This window comes from Solanum dulcamara, chromosome 2, assembly GCF_947179165.1.
Source record: "Solanum dulcamara chromosome 2, daSolDulc1.2, whole genome shotgun sequence".
Taxonomy (NCBI): Eukaryota; Viridiplantae; Streptophyta; class Magnoliopsida; order Solanales; family Solanaceae; genus Solanum; species Solanum dulcamara.
The window spans coordinates 8,901,823-8,924,312 of record NC_077238.1 but is presented as its reverse complement, the minus strand read 5'-3'; the positions used below and the strand labels follow the sequence as shown (position 1 = coordinate 8,924,312).

The 22,490-nt window shown below is 38.1% G+C and overlaps 1 protein-coding gene and 2 pseudogenes across 1 annotated transcript; all 3 read left to right on the top strand.

Moving 5' to 3' along the window:
- Positions 1–12,820, top strand: part of LOC129880244 (glutathione S-transferase U17-like) — a 37,332-nt pseudogene extending 24,512 nt beyond the window's left edge.
- Positions 12,821–14,732: 1,912 nt separating this feature from the next.
- Positions 14,733–15,826, top strand: LOC129875127 (glutathione S-transferase U17-like; annotated as a pseudogene).
- Positions 15,827–17,588: 1,762 nt separating this feature from the next.
- LOC129879845 (glutathione S-transferase U17-like) lies at positions 17,589–18,734 on the top strand. The gene is made up of 2 exons (XM_055953564.1): positions 17,589–17,906; positions 18,360–18,734. The coding sequence occupies exons 1-2, from the start codon at positions 17,589–17,591 to the stop codon at positions 18,732–18,734; spliced, it is 693 nt and encodes a 230-aa protein (XP_055809539.1).
- Positions 18,735–22,490: the final 3,756 nt, after the last annotated feature.

Genomic DNA, 22,490 nt, shown 5'->3' with positions numbered 1-22,490 from the left:
GTGGTGCTCGTGGTGGTTCGCAGGCTAAGGGTGACCGTCAGTTATGCTATGCTATACCGGGTAGATATGAGGCAGAAGCCTCTGATGCAGTTATTACAGGTATTGTTCCAGTTTGCCATCGTTCTGCTTCAGTATTATTTGACACAGGGTCTACCTATTCTTATGTGTCGACTTATTTTGATGTGGGTATTGATTATGTGAGTGAGTCCCTTATTGTGCCTATTACTATTTCTACCCCAATAGGTGAATCTTTAGTAGTGGATCGGGTATACAAGGGATGTTTGGTGATATTTTCGGGTAGAGAGACCCGTGCAGACTTGATTTTATTAGACATGCTTGATTTTGATGTGATACTGGGTATGGACTGGTTATCTCCTTATCATGCTATATTAGATTGTTATGCAAAGACCGCGACCTTAGCTTATCCCGGTTTACCTAGCTTAGTATGGAAGGGTAATCCGAGTTCATACCCTAAGGGGGTGATATCTTATATTCGTGCTCGTCGCTTGATGAATAAGGGTTATTTGTCTTATTTGGCTCATGTACGTGATCTCACCACGGAGTCATCTCATATAGAGACTACGAGGGTGGTGAGAGAGTTTATGGATGTATTTCCTACAGACTTGCCGGGAGTTCCTCCTGATCGTGATATCGATTTTGTGATTGATTTGGAGCATGACACTAAACCCATCTCTATTTCTCCTTATCGGATGGCTCCGGCAGAATTGAAAGAGTTGAAAGAACAATTGGAAGATTTATTGAAGAAAGGGTTTATTAGACCTAGTGTATCACCGTGGGGTGCACCGGTTTTATTTGTGAAGAAGAAAGATGGTACTATGAGGATGTGTATTGACTATCGACAGTTGAACAAAGTCACTATCAAGAACAAGTATCCTCTCCCTCGCATTGATGATTTATTTGACCAGCTTCAAGGTGCATCGGTGTTCTCAAAGATTGATTTGAGGTCGGGTTACCATCAGTTGAGAGTTCGAGAATCTGACATCCCGAAGACTGCATTCAGGACTCGTTATGGGCATTATGAGTTTGTGGTTATGTCCTTCAGGTTGACTAATGCCCCGGCTGCTTTTATGGAGTTGATGAACCGGGTATTTCAACCTTATTTGGACTCGTTTGTGATTGTGTTTATTGATGACATCTTGGTTTATTCCAAGAATGAGGCGGATCATGTTAGGCACCTGAGGACAGTCCTTCAGAGATTGAGAGAGGAGAAGTTGTATGCAAAATTCTCCAAATGTGAGTTTTGGCTTGAGTCCGTGACATTCTTGGGTCATATAGTGACCAAGGATGGTATTATGGTTGATCCAGCCAAAGTTGCAGCGGTTCGTGATTGGGTTAGGCCTACTTCGGTTACCGAGATTCGGAGTTTTATTGGGTTGGCAGGCTACTATCGTCGGTTTGTTCAAGGATTCTCTTCTATTGCAGCCCCATTGACTAGGCTAACTCAAAAGACCGTGGCATTTCAGTGGACTGATGAGTGTGAGGCGAGCTTTCAAAAGCTCAAGGAATTATTGACTTCAGCACCTATTCTAGCCTTACCCGAGGAGGGCGTGGCATTTATTGTGTTTTGTGATGCTTCGGGAGTCGGCTTGGGTGGTGTATTGATGCAAAAAGGTAGAGTTATAGCTTATGCTTCTCGACAGTTGAAGGTACATGAGAAGAACTATCCTACCCACGACTTAGAGTTAGCAGCAGTGGTGTTTGTTCTGAAGTTGTGGAGGCATTATCTCTATGGAGTGCATTGCGAGGTCTATACTGACCACCGTAGCCTTAAGTATATCTTTTCTCAGCCGAATCTGAACATGCGGCAGCGTAGGTGGTTAGAGTTATTGAAAGACTATGACATTACCATACTTTATCATCCGGGCAAAGCTAATGTGGTAGCGGATGCCCTGAGTCGCAAAGCATCTAGCATGGGTAGTTTGGCCTTTCTTAAGGCTGTGGAGAGGCCTTTGGCGTTGGAGGTTCAGTCATTGGCTAGACAGTTGGTCCGACTGGATATTTCTACACATCATGGTATTTTGGCATTTGTGGAGGCTAGGTCTACTTTGATGGACCAGATTCGTACACACCAGTTTGAAGATGAAAAGTTGAGGGCCATTCGAGACAAAGTGTTGAGTGGTGAAGCAAAATCAGCCTCTCTTGATCAGGAAGGAGTTTTGAGGATTAATGGTCGTATTTGTGTGCCCAAGGTTAGTGAATGGGTACGTATGATATTAGAGGAGGCTCATTGTTCCAAGTATTCGATTCACCCGGGAGTGGCAAAGATGTTTCATGACTTGAAACAACATTATTGGTGGTGTGGCATGAAGAGAGACATTATTGATTTTGTGGCTAAGTGTCTAAATTGCCAACAAGTGAAGTATGAGCATCAGAAACCGGGTGGTCCTATGCAAAGGATGCCCATTCCTGAGTGGAAATGGGAGCGTATCACTATGGACTTCGTGTCTGGATTACCCATGGCATTGGGTAAGTATGACTCTGTCTGGGTGATTGTGGATCGATTGACCAAATCAGCCCATTTCCTTCCGGTGAAGACTAGCTACAATGCGGATCAGTTAGCTAGGATCTATCTTCGTGAGATTGTTAGGCTGCATGGGGTGCCTATCTCTATTGTATCGGATCGGGGTTCAGTGTTCACCTCTCACTTTTGGAAGGCATTACAGCGTGGTTTGGGTACGCGACTAGAGATGAGTTCAGCATTTCATCCCCAAACCGATGGTCAGTCTGAACGGACTATTCAGGTGTTGGAGGATATGCTTAGGGCCTGTGTGATTGATTTTGGTGCCCGATGGGACCAACACTTGCCCTTAGCAGAGTTTGCCTATAATAACAGTTATCACTCCAGCATTCAAATGGCACCATTTGAGGCATTGTATGGTCGTAGGTGTCGATCACCCATTGGATGGTTTGATTCTGTTGCGGTTGATGCATTGGATACTGACTTACTTAGGGATGCTGTGGAGCGGGTACGTTTGATTCAGGGTCGACTATTGACAGCTCAGAGTCGTCAGAAGAGTTATGCTGATAGGAGGGTTCGTCCCTTAGAGTTCATGGTGGGTGATTGCGTGTGGCTTAAAATATCGCCCATGAAGGGTGTGATGAGGTTCGGAAAGAAGGGCAAGCTTAGCCCAAGGTTTGTTGGCCCGTTTGAAATCCTGAGGAGAGTAGGTGGAGTGGCGTATAAGTTGGCCTTACCCCCTAAATTGTCAGCTGTCCATCCGGTGTTTCATGTTTCCATGCTTCGCAAGTACATACCGGATGAGTCTCATGTGATTTCTTATGATGCGGTAGAGTTGAGTCCGGATTTGACTTATGAGGAGGAGCCGATAGTTATTCTAGATAGGCGGCTTCGTAGACTCAGGACCAAGGAGGTCGCTTCGGTCAAGGTGCAGTGGCAGCATCGGCCTGCTGAGGAGGCGACTTGGGAGTTAGAGTCTGATATGCAGGCTCGATACCCTCAGCTTTTTGAGACCCCAGGTACTTTATTTTATCTTATGTTCGAGGACGAACATCCTTTTTAGTGGTGGATATTGTAATGACCTTGAGGGTGATTTTCGTAAATTTGTACAAAACACGCGTGAACAGTAACACGCGTGAACAGTAACTTTTTGGGCAGAAAATGCCCCTTTCTTCTCATTTCAATATTTTTCAACATTTGTTTGAGTTCTTGAACTCCTTGAGGTGATTTGAGAAGAGATTTTCGAGGCAAAGTGTTGGGTAAGTGATTTTTGACCTAAAACCTTCCTTTTTCATTAAGTTTTTGACGATTTTAACTCTTAAATTTTAGTTTCAAACCCCAAAAATCCTTGTTTCTTCCCTAATCCGAATTTAAGGAAAATTGTGATTTCCAACTCGTTTTGAGCTCTATTTTTATGGGTTTTTCAACCATGAGTTCCTTATTACCAATAGAATGGGATTGTTCAATAAATTTACAGATTTGACCCTTTTCGAAAATAGTTAATTTTTGGACCATTTTACCCCCGGTTCCGAAACCTATCAATATAGGTGTCATTGGACTCCTTGTGACGTGTATGTTTCATTGTTGATAGTGGGTTGTCATTCCGAGTGCTGAATTCGAGAGTTACTTGTCCGATGGAGGTATTCGAGTGCGGTTTCGGCAATTGAGGTAGGTTTGGCTATCTTTCTTTGAGATTGAGATGGGGTAATTAATCATTCATATGTTATAGACTTTGGGATGGGGTTGTAGTATGAGTTGAGAATGTTATATATATTATGATGTCCGTGTGGAGGCTTATTTATTAATGTGTTGCCGTGACGGGGTTTATTTGTATTACATAGCCCGTGTGGGGGCCTTATTTGTTATCTTATTTGCTTTGAGAGCATGTGAATTATGATTTGCCTAAGAGAGAGGCTTGAGTATATTATTTGACTTGTGATGCCGCCTGAGAGATTGAGTTGGGGTTTTTGAGCATACTTGAGTATTGAAATATTGTTGAGAAAGGGGTGAATATTTAAATGAAAGTGTGTTCTTCCCGTTACTATTTATTGAGGGTGAATATCATGTGTAGGTTAAGTTTTGAGAACTTTGAACATTATACCACATGTGAGTTGATTATTACTTCCATGCATATGTGTTTTGATGCATTCATCCTCATTCATCACATCATGAAACATGGGAAGTTGAGAAATATGGAAATTCTTTTTGAGAAAGAAAATGAAATACCTTTAAACCTTTGTATCTTGAGTCCCTGACCGAGGCAGTTTTCCGGTAGGGTAGTGGATGCATTGTGATCCCAACCTTTGTATCTTGAGTTCCTGACTGAGGTAGTTTTCCGGCAGGGTAGTGGATGCATTGTGATCCCTTGACCACGAGGAGGTGGCAAGGATAATGAGATATTGTGATTGAGGTATATGGTCTGCGAGACCCCCATGGGTCCTGCTTGGTAGCACAGCTCGGCAGGTGTATACGACAGGCTGTGCGACAGTCTTGATTCCACCGTACCACCACATCATTGCATCATCATATTGCATTGCATTGCATTGACATTTGTGCTGCTTGAATTATTTGATTAATTGTGATTATGAGTTGTTATTATACTTTATTCGTGCCACTATATATATAAACTGGCGGCACCGATGCCGAAGTGGGACTTTTCTATATGCAGGTGGAAGCGTTCCTTAGTTTATTTCATAGGTTTGATTAATTCCTTCTACTCAGTCAGCTAAAACCTACTGAGTACATGTGAATTGTACTCACTCCTACTTCTGTGTCCCTTTTTGATGCAGATACTAGTCGGGGTACCCCACGTGGCAGTTAATATTCTAGCGGATTGTGTAATTCTCAGATTAGTGGTGAGGTCCCAGAATTCGGATCGTCACTAGTCTATCTTTATTTTTCAGTCTTTTGTATCATTCAGAGACTTATGTTGTATCTTCAGATTCGAACCTTGTATTAGATGCTCTTTATACTTATGACACCAGGTTTTGGGATAATTTCTTCATTGTTTTTTTTTCTTTTTATTTAAATCGTGGAATCACTTTCCTCTTTGGGAGTCTTGTATGAATTTTATTTTTAGGGTTACACATCAGATTGGGTTTTGAGATGTGTGCCATCATGACCTCAGTTTTTGGGTCGTGACAATACTCCCTCACGCTCATACTCCCTTGACGGAGGTTGATGAACTCTTAGATTTTGGCCTCCCTTATCTCCAATGGGAAGAAGCGGTCTAGGAAGGCACCTTTGAACTCTTCCCATCCTATCGACCCTATTTCTTCATCCCTCTCAACAACCCATTGTTCATACCACACTCGAGCCACACCTTTGAGTTGATAGGCTACTAGCTCAGCCTTCTCATTTGGTGGCACACCCATGATAGCCACAATCCGATATACCTCACTAATGAACTCCATAAGGTCCTCATTTATTTTAGAACCATCGAACTCGGGTGGATTCATCCTTTGGAAATCCCGAATCCTAGAGGCTGGATTTTGCATTTGGGGAGGAGGAACACCTAGATTCCCTTGGTTAGCTAGGACTTGGGCTAACAAAGTAATAACACTGCGAAACTCGGCATGGGTTACCCCGTCCTCATGATGTTGGGCATTAGGAATCAGAGGAGTTTGGTCCTCATCGTCAACCCTTGCTCTTAGAGATGGTCTTCTACGAGTCATTATCTAGAGAACACAAAATGGGTCATTAGTTAAAGAAAAGCTTAGGACACTCTAAGGCACGACATAAATTTGAAAGAAGTGAAAATTTTCCTAAACGCCTCATAGTCTCTTATTCATAATTGTGGCACGCTTCACAACTATGAATAAGAACCTATTCGACGCGGTATGTTGGACTTCCAAGGATCATTCAAAACCTCGGGCTCTGATACCAAGTTTGTCATAACCCAAGCCTAGGGCCTAGACGTGACATGGCGAATAAGGAACCTGAAAGTACCTCAATCAAGCCTCTTAGCATTCTTTTAGCCTTTCATAGGTAATGATGATAAATAAATAAGCGGAAATCATAATAGTAAATCTTCAACTTACATATGTCCAACAATACCTCTAACTATTAGATTTAATGGGGCTAAGACAAGTCCCTAGCTCACCCTTAATTATAATAGAAGAAATGCAATAGTAAAATATCTTAACATATCATAAGCTAGAAAGATAAAAGAGTATTGTTCCCGAAACATGGGAACTCACCAAAAGTAATCTTCAATGGAATATCAACTAGCCACGTGGAGGATAACGAGGAGGAGCACTGATCCCTACATGGTGATATCATGTAGGCAAAAGAGTATGCGTTAGTACTTTGAATGTACTAAGTATGTAAGGATGCATGAACATTGATGAAAACATTAAAACATTTATGTATTATGGAACATAATTTAATGTATGCATAATAAATCATATATATATCCTTTAAAACATTTATTTTGTGGGAAATTAACCATAACCGACATTTAAGACCATGCGAGCTATTACATGGAATCCAATATAACCCCCTACGTTGGCCGGAGAGACTACTTGCCAGGTAGAACTCCGTCAACTTCATTCATTTCTTTAACTTTAACTTTAAGGGCTTTCATGGATCCATTAGCCTAAGCCTACAAGGGCTCCTATGTTGGCACATAGTTAATGAGATAAGGGGTTGCTACTAGGATTCTCTTACCGAACCCCACCTCAATGCCTCATTCGGTGCTAAGTCAATCCCACGGAATAGTTTAATACTTCAAAATATTCATAGCATATAACTTGAGATTTCAAACATCATATTCGGTAGAATAGCTCATTAAAACATTTGATAATTCAAATATGCAAGAATTGTCCTTATTGCATAAAGAATCCATCATTCATATCATTTCATAAGACTCCTTTTTTTATCATAGATATTGCCTTCATAAATATTTATTTAGAGTCAAAGCTTTCAAGTCAAACTTTATTAAAAACATAGTAAAACTAGGTGGGTTCAAATCACGTCAACTTGCAAATATGTATGTAAATAAATATACAAAAATACTTTGAAATCCATTAATTAAAAATCATGCTTTTAAACAACCCATCATGAATTTCAAGAACCTTTAAATAGATAAATAGAGGAATTACTTGTAAACCATCAATTCATACATATAAAATTATGTTGCATCAAAATAGACCAATAATCATTAGTTTAACCATGATTCATACTATTAAGTAAAAATAAGAATTATCATAAGAAAATATTACTTGAAATCAAAAGACTTAATTGAAAGAGTTTTTGGACTACATGGGTGAAAGAACCCATGGATAAACACCCACATAACTTAGAGTAGAGCTTAAAAAAAATATAATTTATCATATAATCAAAATAATTTAGACATGAGAGTGGAAGGAATACTCTCATTGAAGCCTTACATACCTGGAATCCGAAGCTTTAATCGGAACCGAAAGACTTAATGAACACTCTTGAGTCCTAACTTTTCTCCTTGCCGGAACGTTTTGTGTACTACCCGGAGTATATGAATCACCAGAATAGTATTTATTCACTACTAAGAACTAAAACTATATTTGAGAATATGTAAAGAAGTGTATAGAGAGAAGATTTGCTTTGAGAAAGCTTGATGAATAAAATGAGGAAATAAGGTGAGTATTTATAGATGGGAAAGAGAGACCTAACAATAAATAAAATAATTATAAAGAAAAATCTAAAAATTTAATGGAATATATTGATGTCATGGATGATGTTAAATGGAGGACAATTTATATCATTAGTGATGTCAAATGTATGTAGATCTTTCCATGGTAGGTGAAATGAGTTATCTTTGACAGAATACTCCTTTTTGGAGTTGCGTTTGAACAGGATAAATTCCTTATTAGAATTTAGTGTTTTAATAAGAATTGTATATATAGAAGTCTAGTTTTATGTCGTTTAAGAATCAACCAATTTGGATAATCCTACAGTAATATATGATTTTTCTTCTATAAACACTCCTTTTCGTCACAACATTCTGTCTTACAATAATTAATTTATTTGACCTACTTAACCTCCGAAACTTAACATATGGTCTTCACAAGAGTTGTAGGTAAAGCTCTTATGGTTACTCAGAAATTTGAATCACCCAATTTGGATATTCTTATGAAAAGTTATGCCCAAAATACAGAGGCTGTATCATATTTAGGCGAGAATTGAAACATCGTATACAATGTTTTTTTAGGGGATGTTACAGAAATACTAGATCTAGTTCACTCTGATGTCTGACAAGCACCGGTGGAGTCTCTAGGAGGAGCAAAATATTTCGTGTCATTTATCGATAATTACTCCAGGAGAAGTTGGGTGTATCCAATCAAGAGGAAGGCAGATGTTTTTTCAGTTTTCAAAGAATTCAAAGCGCGGGTGGAACTTGAATCTTAGAAAAAGATCAAGTGTTTGAGGACAGATAATGGAGGAGAATACACTGGTGATGAATTTAATAACTTCTGTAAACAAGAAGGTATTAAACGGCAGTTCACGGTGGCATATACTCCACAACAAAATGGAGTAGCAGAGCGAATGAACAGAACCTTGTTAGAACGGACAAGAGCTATGTTGGCAACTGCGGGGTTGGAAAAACCATTCTGGGCAGAAGCAGTCAAAACTGTCTATTATGTGATCAATCGGTCACCATCAACCGCAATTGATTTGAAAACGCCAATGGAGATATGGACAGGAAAACCAACTAATTATTCTCGCTTACATATATTCGGAAGTCCTGCTTATGTTATGTACAACACCCAAGAAAAATCAAAGTTGGATCCAAAATCCAGGGAATGCATTTTCTTAGGGTATGCTGATGGAGTCAAGGGGTATCGCTTGTGGGATCCCACAGCCCGCAAGGTGGTAATCAGCAGGGATGTTGTATTTGTTGAAAACAAGATACAAGCAAAAGAAGGTAGCACTTCAAAAGAAAAATCAGAGACTACTACAGTTGAAGTTGAAGAAATAAAAGAAGTTCCAGATTCTTCTGAAGCAGCACCAGAGCACGAAGAACAAGAGCAAGCTGAGATCGAAACTCTAGAAGTTCGATGGTCAACTAGGGAGAGAAGAGAACCAGCTTGGCACTCAGATTATTCTATGGAGAGTAATATTGCATACTGTCTACTAATAGAAGATGGAGAGCCTTCAACTTTTCACGAGGCTATGAAAGGCCAAGAATCATCTCTGTGGGTGGCAGCAATGCAAGAAGAAATTAAAGCTCTCCATAAAAATAAAACATGGGATCTTGTTCAATTACCACAAAGAAGGAAGGCCATTGGAAACAAATGGGTCTACAAGATCAAATGCAATGGTAATGATCAAGTGGAGAAATATCGTGCAAGTTTGGTGGTGAAAGGATTTGCTCAGAAAGAAGGTATAGACTTCAATGAGATATTTTCTCCGGTGGTTCGACTCACAACAATTCGAGTGGTCCTGGCGATGTGTGCTATATTTGATTTATACTTGGAGCAATTAGATGTCAAAACTACATTTTTTCATGGAGAGCTTGAAGAAGAAATTTACATGCTCCAACCAGAAGGTTTTGAAGAACAAGGAAAAGAGAACTTGGTTTGCAGGTTGAACAAATCTCTATATGGCCTCAAACAGGCGCTGAGGTGTTGGTATAAGAGATTTGATTCCTTCATTATAAGCCTTGGATACAACAGACATAGTTCAGATCCTTGTGTTTATTACAAGAGATTTGGTGATGAAGATTTTGTTATTTTGCTGTTGTATGTTGACGACATGTTGGTAGCAGGCCCCAACAAAGATCATCTCACAAATTTAAAGGCACAGTTGGTTAGGGAGTTTGAAATGAAGGACTTGGGACCAGCAAACAAGATTCTAGGGATGTAAATTCACCGAGACAGAAATAATAGGAAGATTTGGCTTTCTCAAAAGAACTACTTGAAGAAAATCTTGAGACGCTTCAAGATGCAAGATTGTAAGTCAATTTCTACCCCACTTTCTATTAATTTCAAGTTATCCTTAAGTATGAGTCCTAGCAATAAAGTAGAGAGGATGGAGATGTCTCGAGTACCGTATGCATCAGCAGTGGGAAGTTTAATGTTCTCCATGGTATGTACAAGACCTGACATTGCACAAGCAGTGGGGGTGGTTAGTCGGTACATGGCTAATCCTGGTAGAGAGCATTGGAATACTGTTAAGAGGATCCTGAGATACATCAAGGGTACCTCAGATGTTGCAATGCGTTATGGAGGATCAGACTTTACTGTTAAAGGTTATGTTGATTCAGATTATGCAGGTGATCTTGATAAAAGCAAGTCCACCACAGGTTATGTGTTTACTCTTGCTGGAGGAGCTGTAAGCTGGGTTTCAAAACTGCAATCTATCGTGGCTACATCTACGACGGAAGCAGAATATGTAGCAGCTACATAAGCTAGCAAAGAGGCAATATGGATGCAGATATTACTGGAGGAGCTCGGGCACAAATAAGAGAGAGTTGTTTTGTTTTGTGACAGTCAGAGCGCTTTGCACCTTGCAAAGAATCCAGCATTTCATTCAAGGACAAAGCACATACGAGTTCAGTATCACTTTGTTCGTGAGAAGGTGGAAGAAGGCAGTGTGGATATTCAGAAAATTCACACTAATAACAACCTAGCAGATATGTTTACAAGCCGATCAACAGTAACAAGTTTATATGGTGTCGATCTTCTATTGGCCTAGCAGAAACGTAACATTGCATTAATTGAATAGAAAGGATGATGTGAAGACTTAATTGATTCTCAATTAAATCTTCAAGTGGGAGAATGCAAAGAAAATAAAAAATACAATAAATTGTTGTGGAAAAAGAAGGGCAGCCATTGTTGAAAAATGGTAAAGTCAAAAAGGCACAGCTGTTTTGTTGGAAAAATAGCAAAAACAAATGTGTAGAAAATGCTGGCAACACGTTTTCTGAAATACAAAGCGCGTAAAAGAAATTTTACGCGTTTTGTTCCTCCTATAAATAGAGGGCCTAATGCCCTCATTTATATCATCCAAAAATCCCACAAAGAGAGAGTAAGAATACAAAGAGAGTTATACACCAAGATAAATATTGTAGTCTTGAGTGTCCTCTTTAGTAGTTGTTCCTTTTACAGGAAAGAAGTGTTAATTGTTGTTTTCTCCTTGTATTTGAGAGCTGTATACTCCATAATAAAATAGTGAGATCCTTCTACCCCGTGGTTTTTCCCCTCTATTTTTTAGAGGGGTTTCCACGTAAAATTCTCGTGTCTAATTTATTTTCATTATTTTTATCATATCAAACTTTAGTTGTGGTGCTTCCTCCCCCAAACATAGAGGAGTAACCGCTTTGATACCAACTCAAAATGTGTGGAAAAGATAATCTTCATTATGATGTAGCTATACATTATATAGAATTACAAAGATATGGGCAGATCTGTAGATACTTACAATCCCAAAGAATATGCTACTACAATCCCACAAGATATTCTAATTGATTTACATAATTAAGAACAAATCTACTCACTAAAGTAGGATAACTAGTTTTCCTAACTCATGCTAACAAAAAGTCCATTTGTGAATCTCTCATCATTGTTCAGTACATTGATGAAAAATGGACAAATTCTGGTCCCTCTATTCTCCCCTCGGATCCTTATGATCGTGCCATTGCTCGATTTTGGGCATCTTATATTGACGATAATGTACACATCTCTCTTCGTAACTGTTAAAGCTTAAGTTATTCGAGAGAGCACTTCAAATTAACGAATGATAGCTACCTTTAATTGTATATTAGAGGTTTGTGTACCACATAAATGTATATTTGATGAAGAACAGAACTTGTAATAGTGTTTAACATAATTTCATCACCCATATTATGTTATCCACACTCTAGTGTTAGAATCTCACATTGGTTGAGGGAATAAGTTGTCGTCATGAGCTAGTTGAGGTTAATTTATTTCCTTAACAAATTCTTTGCATAATGCAGTAGTATTTACATTCTAACTGATGCTGCACTGGTTTCCATTACTCCGTTGCTTAGCGGTAGCCCAAGGAGACGATGCCATAAAGGCAGCACTGGAGCCAGTGGTTGATGGTCTGTTGTTGTTGGAAGATGCCTTCAAGGATTGAAGCAAAGGCAAGAAGTTCTTTGGCGGAGACAAAAATGGATACGTGGACATTGCACTTGGCTGCTTCTTGGGTTGGATGAGGGTGACTGAGAAGATGAACAACGTAACACTGCTTGATGAATCCAAGATTCCAGGTCTATACAAATGGGCTGAAGATTGTTTTGCTGATAGTGTTGTCGAAGATGTCATTCCTGAAACTGATAAGCTTACTCAGGCTGCTAAGGCCCTTCTAACCAAAATTAGAGCTGATGCATCTACCTAAATTCGTATGTTAGTTCTTCTTCTTTCAATCGAGATGTGTTTAGACTATGAAGCCTCGGTATCTAATTTTAATCTCTAGATAAGATCATATGTGAAAACAACATTGGGTTGTTAAAAGGGCTAATATAACTTGCATTAGAGTCCCACATTGGATGGGGAATGCATTGGTGGTCTGCTTATATGTACCTGGACGATCCTCCCCTCATGAGCTAGCTTTTGTGCCTCATTTAAGCCCGAGCGCGATATCTCTACACCTCGTGTTTTTAAAACTGAAATAGTCTACACCAAACTGAATTCAAAAATTGATTGACCAATAACAGAGCTGAATTGTATAGAAAGCAATATACTAGTATAGAAAATTCAGATACCAACTCATCTTTTTAATTCACTAAGATTATGAAAATAGAACTACGGACCAAAAATTGAAAAAGATGTAAAAGGACTACATTCACTCAGCTAGAGATGTCGTTTTCCGTCTTTATGATAACCGTGTAAGCATTAGTTGCTTAATTGTGTTTTCCGCCAACAAAGAGAATCTCGTTGATTCCTACATTGTTTGTCTAATGAGGTCTGTGGGGGGCATAAAACTCCAGAATTGTGCAAAATTGCTTTAATTTCTAGTTGTTGAGTTGTCTATGACAACAGAAATGTTAAGCTTCTAGGTAGAAATGAATGCCCTTTTGTGAATCACGCTCAAATGGCCCTTAACTTAAAGTCCATCGACCGTGATTTCATCAAAGAGGATTCTTTCAAGAAAAGTGAGCTTCTCTCAAATCAAATCCTGATCATAGCAAGAAAGTCCTAGTTCTCTTCCATTCTGAAAAGTCTATATGTGAGTCTCTCCTCATCGTACAATATATCGATCAAGCTTGGTCTATTAGTCCCTCCATCCTTCCTTATGAACGTGCCACTTCCCGGTTTTGGAAAGCTTATATTGATGGGAAAAAAAGGTTTCTGCTAAGTTTTCCTGCTGAAGTTGCAAAAGAAAATCTTCAGTGTCATAATTTTGATGTGAGGTTGCAACCAAGACCTTCTTTGAAGGAAAATGTGTTAAAATAACCGTTACTATATGAAATATCTTAAGTTTACTCTCCATTATACTTTGAGATCATTCATACTCTTGTTATTACCAAATTATCACGTACTTACCTTGACCTCAACGAAGCTCCAACCTGACACGGCAAATCCACCCAATCCATGGTAGAGCAAAGTTAAAAGTCAAGTGCAAGTACGAGATGATTTGCTAAGCATAAGAGTATGAATAACTGCAAAGTATAACAGAGGGTAAAATACAAATTAATATTCCGTGTTATAGAAGGTTAAATGGAGTAGTATATGAAGAAACTTGATCTTGCTTCTATTAATGGACTAGAATGTAATAGCCAATTCGAAAGGTTTTACTAGATATAATTCAACAAAATACTCTTATGAATGGACCAAATAAGATTGTTTTTTTTCATTAAATCTTTTTAGAACTGACATGTTTAAAGTAGAAACAGCAAAGCATTATGCAAGATAACATAAAATACATATTTGTTTATGATAGCTAGGATTATAATAAGAGTAAAACTAAAATTGGTGTTACAGAAGGAAGTGTTTTGGAGCTTTAGGGTCTATAAGATGCCTTTACAAAGAAAAAGATGCCAACTATTTTCATGGTATTTAAGTCAAATTATACTTAAAACTATCATCCGAGAAATGTATATAGTGGCGGATCCAAAATTTTAAATTAATGGATGCTCGCTATAGTTAAAGTATAGTACAACATGTTGACCCCAGCTACAATATTTTTTATTTGGTAGCAAGGACAAACCGGCATAATTTACTAGATATAACTTATGTGCAAGAAGCATCAGAGTGTTGAACTCTGATTATTAGTCATTCCTTCAATATTAGTTGTTGAGGAAGCAGCCATGGGAACAGGTAGTGTAAAGCTTCTAGGTTCATGGGCAAGCCCGTACGTGAAGAGGGTTGAAATAGCCCTCAAGATAAAGTCTATTGAGTCTGTGTTTATACAAGAACATGTGTTAAACAAAAGTGAGCTGCTCCTCAAATCCAATCCTGTTTAAAAGAAAATCCCAGTCCTGTTCCACGACGAAAAGCCTATCTGTGAGTCCCTTGTCATCCTTCAGTACATCGATGAAGCTTGGCTTAATGGTCCCTCCATTCTTCCTTCTGATCCCTATGATCGTGCCATAGCACAGTTTTGGGCAGCTTATATAGATGAAAAGATGAAGACTTAATTTCATATCCCATCTCATGTCCTATAATTGGTAACAATTGAATTTGTGACTTATCGGAAACAACCTCTCTACCTCTGAGGTAGGGGTAAGGTCTGCGTACAGTCTACCCTCCTCAGACCCCACTTTGTGGGACTACCTTAAATATGCTGTAGATGAATTTGTAACTACTAAGCTTGATGTGTTGTTTGGACTAGTATTTAAACTTATGGTTAATTTCACGTATGATCACTGAACTTATTATTTAGTAACCAAACGTTAACATATATACTTGAAAAATCATTTGGATGAGTAATTAAGCTCATCAAAGTTTCTTCCTGTTTTACCCCTTTTCTTGAAAATCAATAAGTTTGTGTAGTGGAAGTGTCCATTAAATCTGAAGAAAATGGTTGCAGTGGTATCCATTGGTAGTGGAGTTAAGGAACACGGAAGGAAAGGAAGCAAAAGCAGCTGTGGTGGAGAAACTGTCTGAAGGGAATATGCTGCTGGAGGAAGCTTTCATCAAGATCAGCAAAGGCAAATCTTTCTTTGGTGGAGATAGAATTGGTTACCTTGACATTGTTCTTGGTAATTTACTCGGATGGGTGAAGGCATTCGAGATAATGGATGAAATGAAGATATTAGATTATACCAAGATCCCTAGCCTAGCTGAATGGGATGAGAGATTTTGTTCAGACAAAGTAGTAAAGGATATCATTCCACAGCCTGAGAAACTTGTGGAAGTTTATCGGAAGTATCTCGAGATGAAGAAAGCTACCTCAAATTAATAATGTCTCTGATTTCTTTGTCTTTGCTTTGTTAAGGAAAGTGTGTCTCTTCCTAGATCTTGTTTAAACTGTTGAAAATAAAAGAAGTTTGTTGTTATTAATGTATTAAACAAACTCTCCTCGATAGAGACTCGTATATGCTGGTCCATATTAAAGATCATAAATACTCCATATGCTTTAATGAACTGCAGATGCAACAGAAGTCAATGTTACCTTGATAATTGACTTATTACTATAAGTTAGTCCTACAACCATACCTGAGTTCAATGATGGGAACAACTACAGCACGCATACATGTTAATGAACAACTTCACCCTGCAAGGTAGATCAATTGCAGTTCAACTCAATATGGCCATAAATAAATACAAGTATAGTCCACTATAGTACCTCTAGCATCAAATTTATCCTTTTCCAATATCAAGACTCTAGTTCTGGTAGTCCATACATAGCAGCAAGTGATGTGAATCTGTTAGGTAGTGTACATGGGCAAGCCCTTTCACTGCTAGACTCCGTATTGCCCTCATATACAAGGGCATCAACTATGAGTTCATAAGCCTAATCCTGTTCATACAAAGATTACAGTTGTCATTCATGACAATAAGTCTATTTGTTAGTCCCTTGTCATCATTCAATATAGATTAGTCTCATTCTGAATTATTTAACAGGAAAAACTTGAGTTATTGTCATGCGGATGATTCTTGATATTTGATAATTTACTTATGTCACTTTATATTCTCAAGATGAGGTTGGTGTGAAAGATGATATTCCAGAGACAAATTCAAAATTTCAACTTGATGGTTTCAACATTAACTTAAAGTTCTTACCACTAAACTCATTGTACTATGATTTAACTGTGGGTTCAAAATATTGTAGCTTTTGACATGTATATATATGCTCCGTATCAAAATACTAAGTTCAGTTGAACCCGTAGCATCAAAATTTGAACTTTATAGGCCTGCAATGTTGTGTGACCATGTCAAAGTCATCTTAGTATTTTCTCAAACTAGTCCCAAGCTATTGCTTTCTTGTTTCACAACAAAAACCAAAGTCATCTGAGTATTCTATGTTTGCTAAATATAATAATTTGATACGCTAGATAAGGTGATATATCCCAAGACTAAGCCTGAGATAATATTTATATTGTGTTTGGTAGACGGTATAAATTTATTAAGCGTAATCCTAGGATATCTCATCTTATCCCATCCAACTTGTAGATTATTTCATCACTATACAAAAAACACTATTTTCCTACTGAAAAATGTTCAGTGGCTATTTCCACGGAAATTTGATTGAATCAGTGGGAAATGAAAAAGTAATAATATTTTCATATGGAAAAATTAGGAAGTTTCCCACTATTTCAGTGAGAATCTGTTTTCCACTATATGTTTTTCCGGTGAGTAGGTTCAATGGGAAATGAGTAGGAAAATCATGATCTATAGTACAATTTTTCCATTGATTTGTGATGGCAAAAACTTTTGTTTCTAGTAGTATTTATCCATCTCTCAAGTGGAATAAATTAATCCAGGGATTATAATCCACGATAACTTAGTCCGCATACCAAACGACCTAAATAAGTATTCAGCATTGGTGTGATACCACCTAAGTTCTTAGTATATTCCGAAGTTAGACAATTGTTTAGCTTAGTGACACCATTCCTGGAGTGAATCACTAAGTTATCAAAGCATATAAATCTTTGATATTAACATTGCTGCTTCATTAATCATTTGTAGCAACCAAGTAAATTATCAACCATAATTTAGTCATGGAAGCAAGTATTGTTAAGGTTCTAGGTACACAAGCAAGTCCATTTGCAAATCGAGTTTTAATTGCTCTTAATGTTAAGTCTGTAGACTATGAATTTATTCAAGAAGACATGTCCAATAAAAGTGAGCTTCTCCTTAAATCCAACCCTGTTCATAAGAAAATCCCAGTACTCATTCATGGTGACAACATTATTTGTGAGTCCTTAGTCACCGTTCAATACATCGATGAGACGTGGACTAATGGACACTCCATTCTTCCTTCTAATCCCCTAGACCGTGCCATCGTCAGGTTTTGGGTTGCCTACATAGATGACAAGGTATTAGGTTCAACACACTATTTTTTGTCACATTAAAGTAATCGAACTAAGTTGTTGGATGTACGTACGAAGTTCCACATTAGTTGTTAATGGTGTGAGGTATTTCAGGAAAAATCGTGCAGGCTTGACCCAAAATGGACAATATCAAATCATGTTAAGAGTACTTTTGGGCTGTTCTACTTCTAGCTAGCCAACCATGAATGATCATTTTTTCCCCTTCTTTGTTTTCATTTAAATGGTTTTCTATTTTCTAATTGCTTTTATCTTATAAAATATGGTTAGTCAAAATTCTCCTTTAGATTCTTTTATTTTTCTAAGCCTAAAATTAACCTTCCTTTCATTTGTATTTTTTCGAGCAATTCGTTACATAGTTCAGCCACTTTAATGTCACTAAAAAATATAACTTTGTAAACGTACTGTTATAGTGAGTAAAATTCAGTTACTTTGATGCAGTGGTTACCTTTGATGTCTGAGCTTGGAAAAGCACAAGGAGAAGAGGCAAAACTAGAAGTACAAGAGAAACTACAAGAAGCATTGATGCCTCTAGAAGAAGCATTTGTTAAGTGTAGCAAAGGGAAATCATTTTTTGGTGGAGACAATATTGGTTACATAGACATTGCTTTGGGGTGCATTTTGGGTTGGATAAAAGCAATAAAAATTATGTTAGGAATTGAAATATTTGATGTAACAAAGACTCCTGGATTGGTTAATTGGGGTGCTAGATTCTTGGAAGACAAATTTGTTAAGGATGTTATATTGGAGCCAGAGAAACTTGTTGAGATACTCAAGTTACATTTGGCCAAAAGAGAGGTTCCTAATGCAAACTAAATTAAGGATGATGTTTTTTTTTTTTTTTTTTGGGGGGGGGGGGGGGGGTAATAAAGATTGTCTGGTGAAGCATCTTTTGTTATGGACTATGTTGCTCGGATTTTGAAAAGATGTCGATGGGTGTTTGTAGGATTAATATGTTTGTTTACTTAATTGGTTTTACAAGATATTTAAACTTGTGATGACGCTAATTCAAGTGAAATTGTTGCTTTCGATTTGAACTAATGTAACTATGTTTAGGAGTAAAGTATATACATATAATAAGATCACGGACATTCTAAACTCATGGACTATAGCATCAAAAACACAATTAAACTACAACTTATTAAGTACTATTATTTTACTAAGTTATATATATATATTAATTTATGCTTTGAAATATTAAATATACATTTTACAAAAGAGAAACTTGTACCATTACATTATTTTTGATTGAAGTGAGATATTTTGAATTCATATGTGACAATATAATATCATATATGTGACACTATAATATATAGCTTTATGAAAATGGGAGTACGTCCATCCTGGCATAACTAAATGGAGCAAGTAGAAACAACACTTATTTTAGATGGAATGGGAATGATTTATACCCACTTTTTAAGTCTTCCCAAATGTTAGTTTCAAATAATTCAATATTTCCTAACAATACCATGTCAAATCTGTTCTTTATTCCTTTCAGGAAATTCAGCCTAAGTTTACGGTTCAATACACTAAACATACACGCTTGAAGTTACAAAAAATCGGTCGAAAGTTATCAGTTTATCTAAATTTATCATGTGTAATTTAATTTATATTTTTTGTCTGAATTTCAGACATGAAAGGGGAGCCTTGGAGTAACTAGTAAAGTTGATGTCATGTGATCAGGAGATCACGGGTTCAAGCCTTGAAAATAACATCTGACAGAAATGCAAGATAAGACTACATACAATAGATACTTGTGGTCGGGCCTTTCTCCAAACCATGCGCGTAGCGAGAGCTTTAGTGCACTGGCATATAGCGGGAGTTTTAGTGTATTGGGCTACCCTAATAGTGTTTGAACTTCACACATGCACATTGAAATTTGGCTACTTCTCGCACACTTATAATACATTGTATCAATTTTTTACCAAACAAGCATAATATATTTTAACACACTTATAATATATTTATGTTGCATGTATAATTCACTTTTAATACATAGTAAATTTATCATAGTATTGCTATGTAATGTTATAAATGATAATAAATAAATAAAAATATCGCTAAAATTAATAATTATTTATTAAAAGATACTCACACAAATAATTTTTCTAACTTTTTACCACTATTTGCCCCAATCTTTAAGATCAAAAGTAAAAGTTATTCAACTTGAAGTTTTGTCCTTGGGAGAAGTGAGTCAAAAGTTTAAACTATCCTTTCATTCTCAAAATTAAAATGTTGTGGAAAATATTTTTTAAGTAGACTTATTTTCCTCTAATTTAATAAAAATGACTTACCTATCAAAAAATAAGAAAAACATTTTTCTAAACTCTCTTTCAACCTTACCACCCTCCCCCCACCTAATCCACCCAAACGCCCCTCCCCCTAGGCTCTCGACCTGCCACCTCATAACGCTAGGTGCTCAGCCCCGATAGACGCAGGACTCCACCCGGGATCACCCGATTAGAGACCCTAAACTAGGACCCAACCTTAACCCAAGTGTAACACCACTCAAAAATTTTCCCCAAAAATTCAAACCCTTCTTGTATACGGGTAGGGTCAAACTCGAGTATTGAGGAGCGTATGCATGAGTCGAAATGAGTCTTTGAGAATTTGAGCAGCGTTAGAGGTGAGGTGGGGTCATGAAGGACCCCTAGGATCAAATTAAATCCAAAAGATTCGTCGTGGCTAAGTTTGGGTAGGAGTTCGCATAAGGGGTCGACTTCTAACGACCCTATCTTTTGAAAGACGATAATCTGGGTGGCCCATGACCCATCAAATCAAAGGTCGTTGAGTCTTCTTTCCAACGCCACCAAGAATGAAACTTTTGGAGTTCGGAGTCGAAAGGTATGACGATCCTAAGATGAACTAGCACAACAGAGATTTTCAAGCCTGGGTTGCAATTGCTAGAAAACTGGGCTTGGCGCCGCAGTGGCGCGACGCGCCACTATCGTGCCAGAAACATGCCTCAGTAGTTTGGGCTCTGGCGCGGCGCACTACTAAAAGTTGTGCAGGGTTTTTCAGGCCAAATTCCCAGAACTCAGAACAATGGCCTTGGCGCTGTAAGGGCGCGACGCGCCACTATCGCGCCAGAAACATGCCTCAGTAGTTTGGTCCATGGCGCGACACGCCACTATGAGGTGTGCAGGTTTTAGGCATATTCAGCCTGGCGCTGCAATGGCGCGACGCGCCACTATCGCGCCAGGTGCATTTTTAGCCTATTTTTAGGACTTTTGAGGAGGGGCAATTTGGGAACTTACCCAAATTATATATGTATTGCCTTTGGTCTTTTGGGAATACATTTCTCAGCCTCACTCTCTCTCTCTAAAAAGCCCTAGGAGCTTCTCTCCCTCTCTTCTTCTTCTTCCCCATTTCCAACAAGAAGAGTTCCAAGAGCTTCAAGATTTGAGTTCTCCATTGAAGACCCAACATCAAGGTTTTCTTCAAGTCTTCACTAAGGTATGTAAGGCTATCCAAAACATGGGTTGAGTCCACCCATGTGCCCTACTCTTGCCTTGAGGTTAGATGTTCATGAAAATAGAGTTTCTTGGTATGGTTTATGTTTGTATGAACTTTGTCTCCTATTTATTTGATGCTATATGTGTTGATGTTGTTGAGCTAAGAAGTTCCTAAAATCCTTCATGTTAGTATGAGTTGATGGAGATGACTTGTTGTTACGTCTTGTTGATCTCTTTAGCCATGTGATTATGTTGTTTAAGTCAATTTCCTTAAACGTGCTATTCTACTTGAATTGTTGAGTTGAAGTCATAGAGTTGTGTTGAATCTTGAGGAGATGTCATAAATGTTTATATAAATGAGGCTTGATTGAATTGATGTGAGGATGGAATTGACGAGTAGACAAGGTCCTAAATGAGACTTGCCATTATGACTTAATTGAGTTGAAATGAGAACCGAGTTGATGAGGTGGCAATGTACCACATGAAACTAGCCGTGAGGGCTTGTTTGAGATGATTAAAGGAGTTTTATGAGCATGGAGTCATGGAAGGAGTATCGAGCACTGAGGCGGGTGAGAGTACAGTCCATACTCGAACCCCAGAAACTACGCCGCCAACGTAGGTAGGGATAGAACCGTTAAAGTCGGATGCTTCCCTTGGGATCGAACCGTTAAAGTCGGATGTTTTCCTTGGGATCGAACCGTTAAAGTCGGATATTTCCTATTTTATTGTCCTGAAATGATAGGACTTGACTAATCGATGGTATCCATGATTAGGGAGGCGTTCATGCCCTGGCAAGGTATGGACGGACGTGGCAACAACGTCTGATTGTTGTACTATCACCGGCTCATAGGTGATGGTTGTCGGTTAAGAGAAACTCTCATTTAGGTCTTGATAGTGCTCTGAGTCAGTTGAGTTGAGTGGTTTATGAGTTAGTCCCGTCTAAACTATTCTTGTTAGACTTAGGACATTTGAGTGAGTTGTCCTATATTTATATATATATGTATGAGTTGAGGTGCTGAGTTGATGTTGATGACTTCTTGATGTTTGTTTCATCCGGCCATTTTACATACTCGTACATTCCATGTACTGATGCCATTTGGTCTGCATCATTTTATGA

Bases quoted from the DNA above. Each gene is read 5' to 3' on its own strand.
- LOC129879845 (XM_055953564.1), top strand. From the start codon at position 17,589: ATGGAAGCAAGTATTGTTAAGGTTCTAGGTACACAAGCAAGTCCATTT. The intron at 17,907-18,359 runs GTATTAGGTTCA...ACTTTGATGCAG, and splicing joins TTGCCTACATAGATGACAAG to TGGTTACCTTTGATGTCTGA.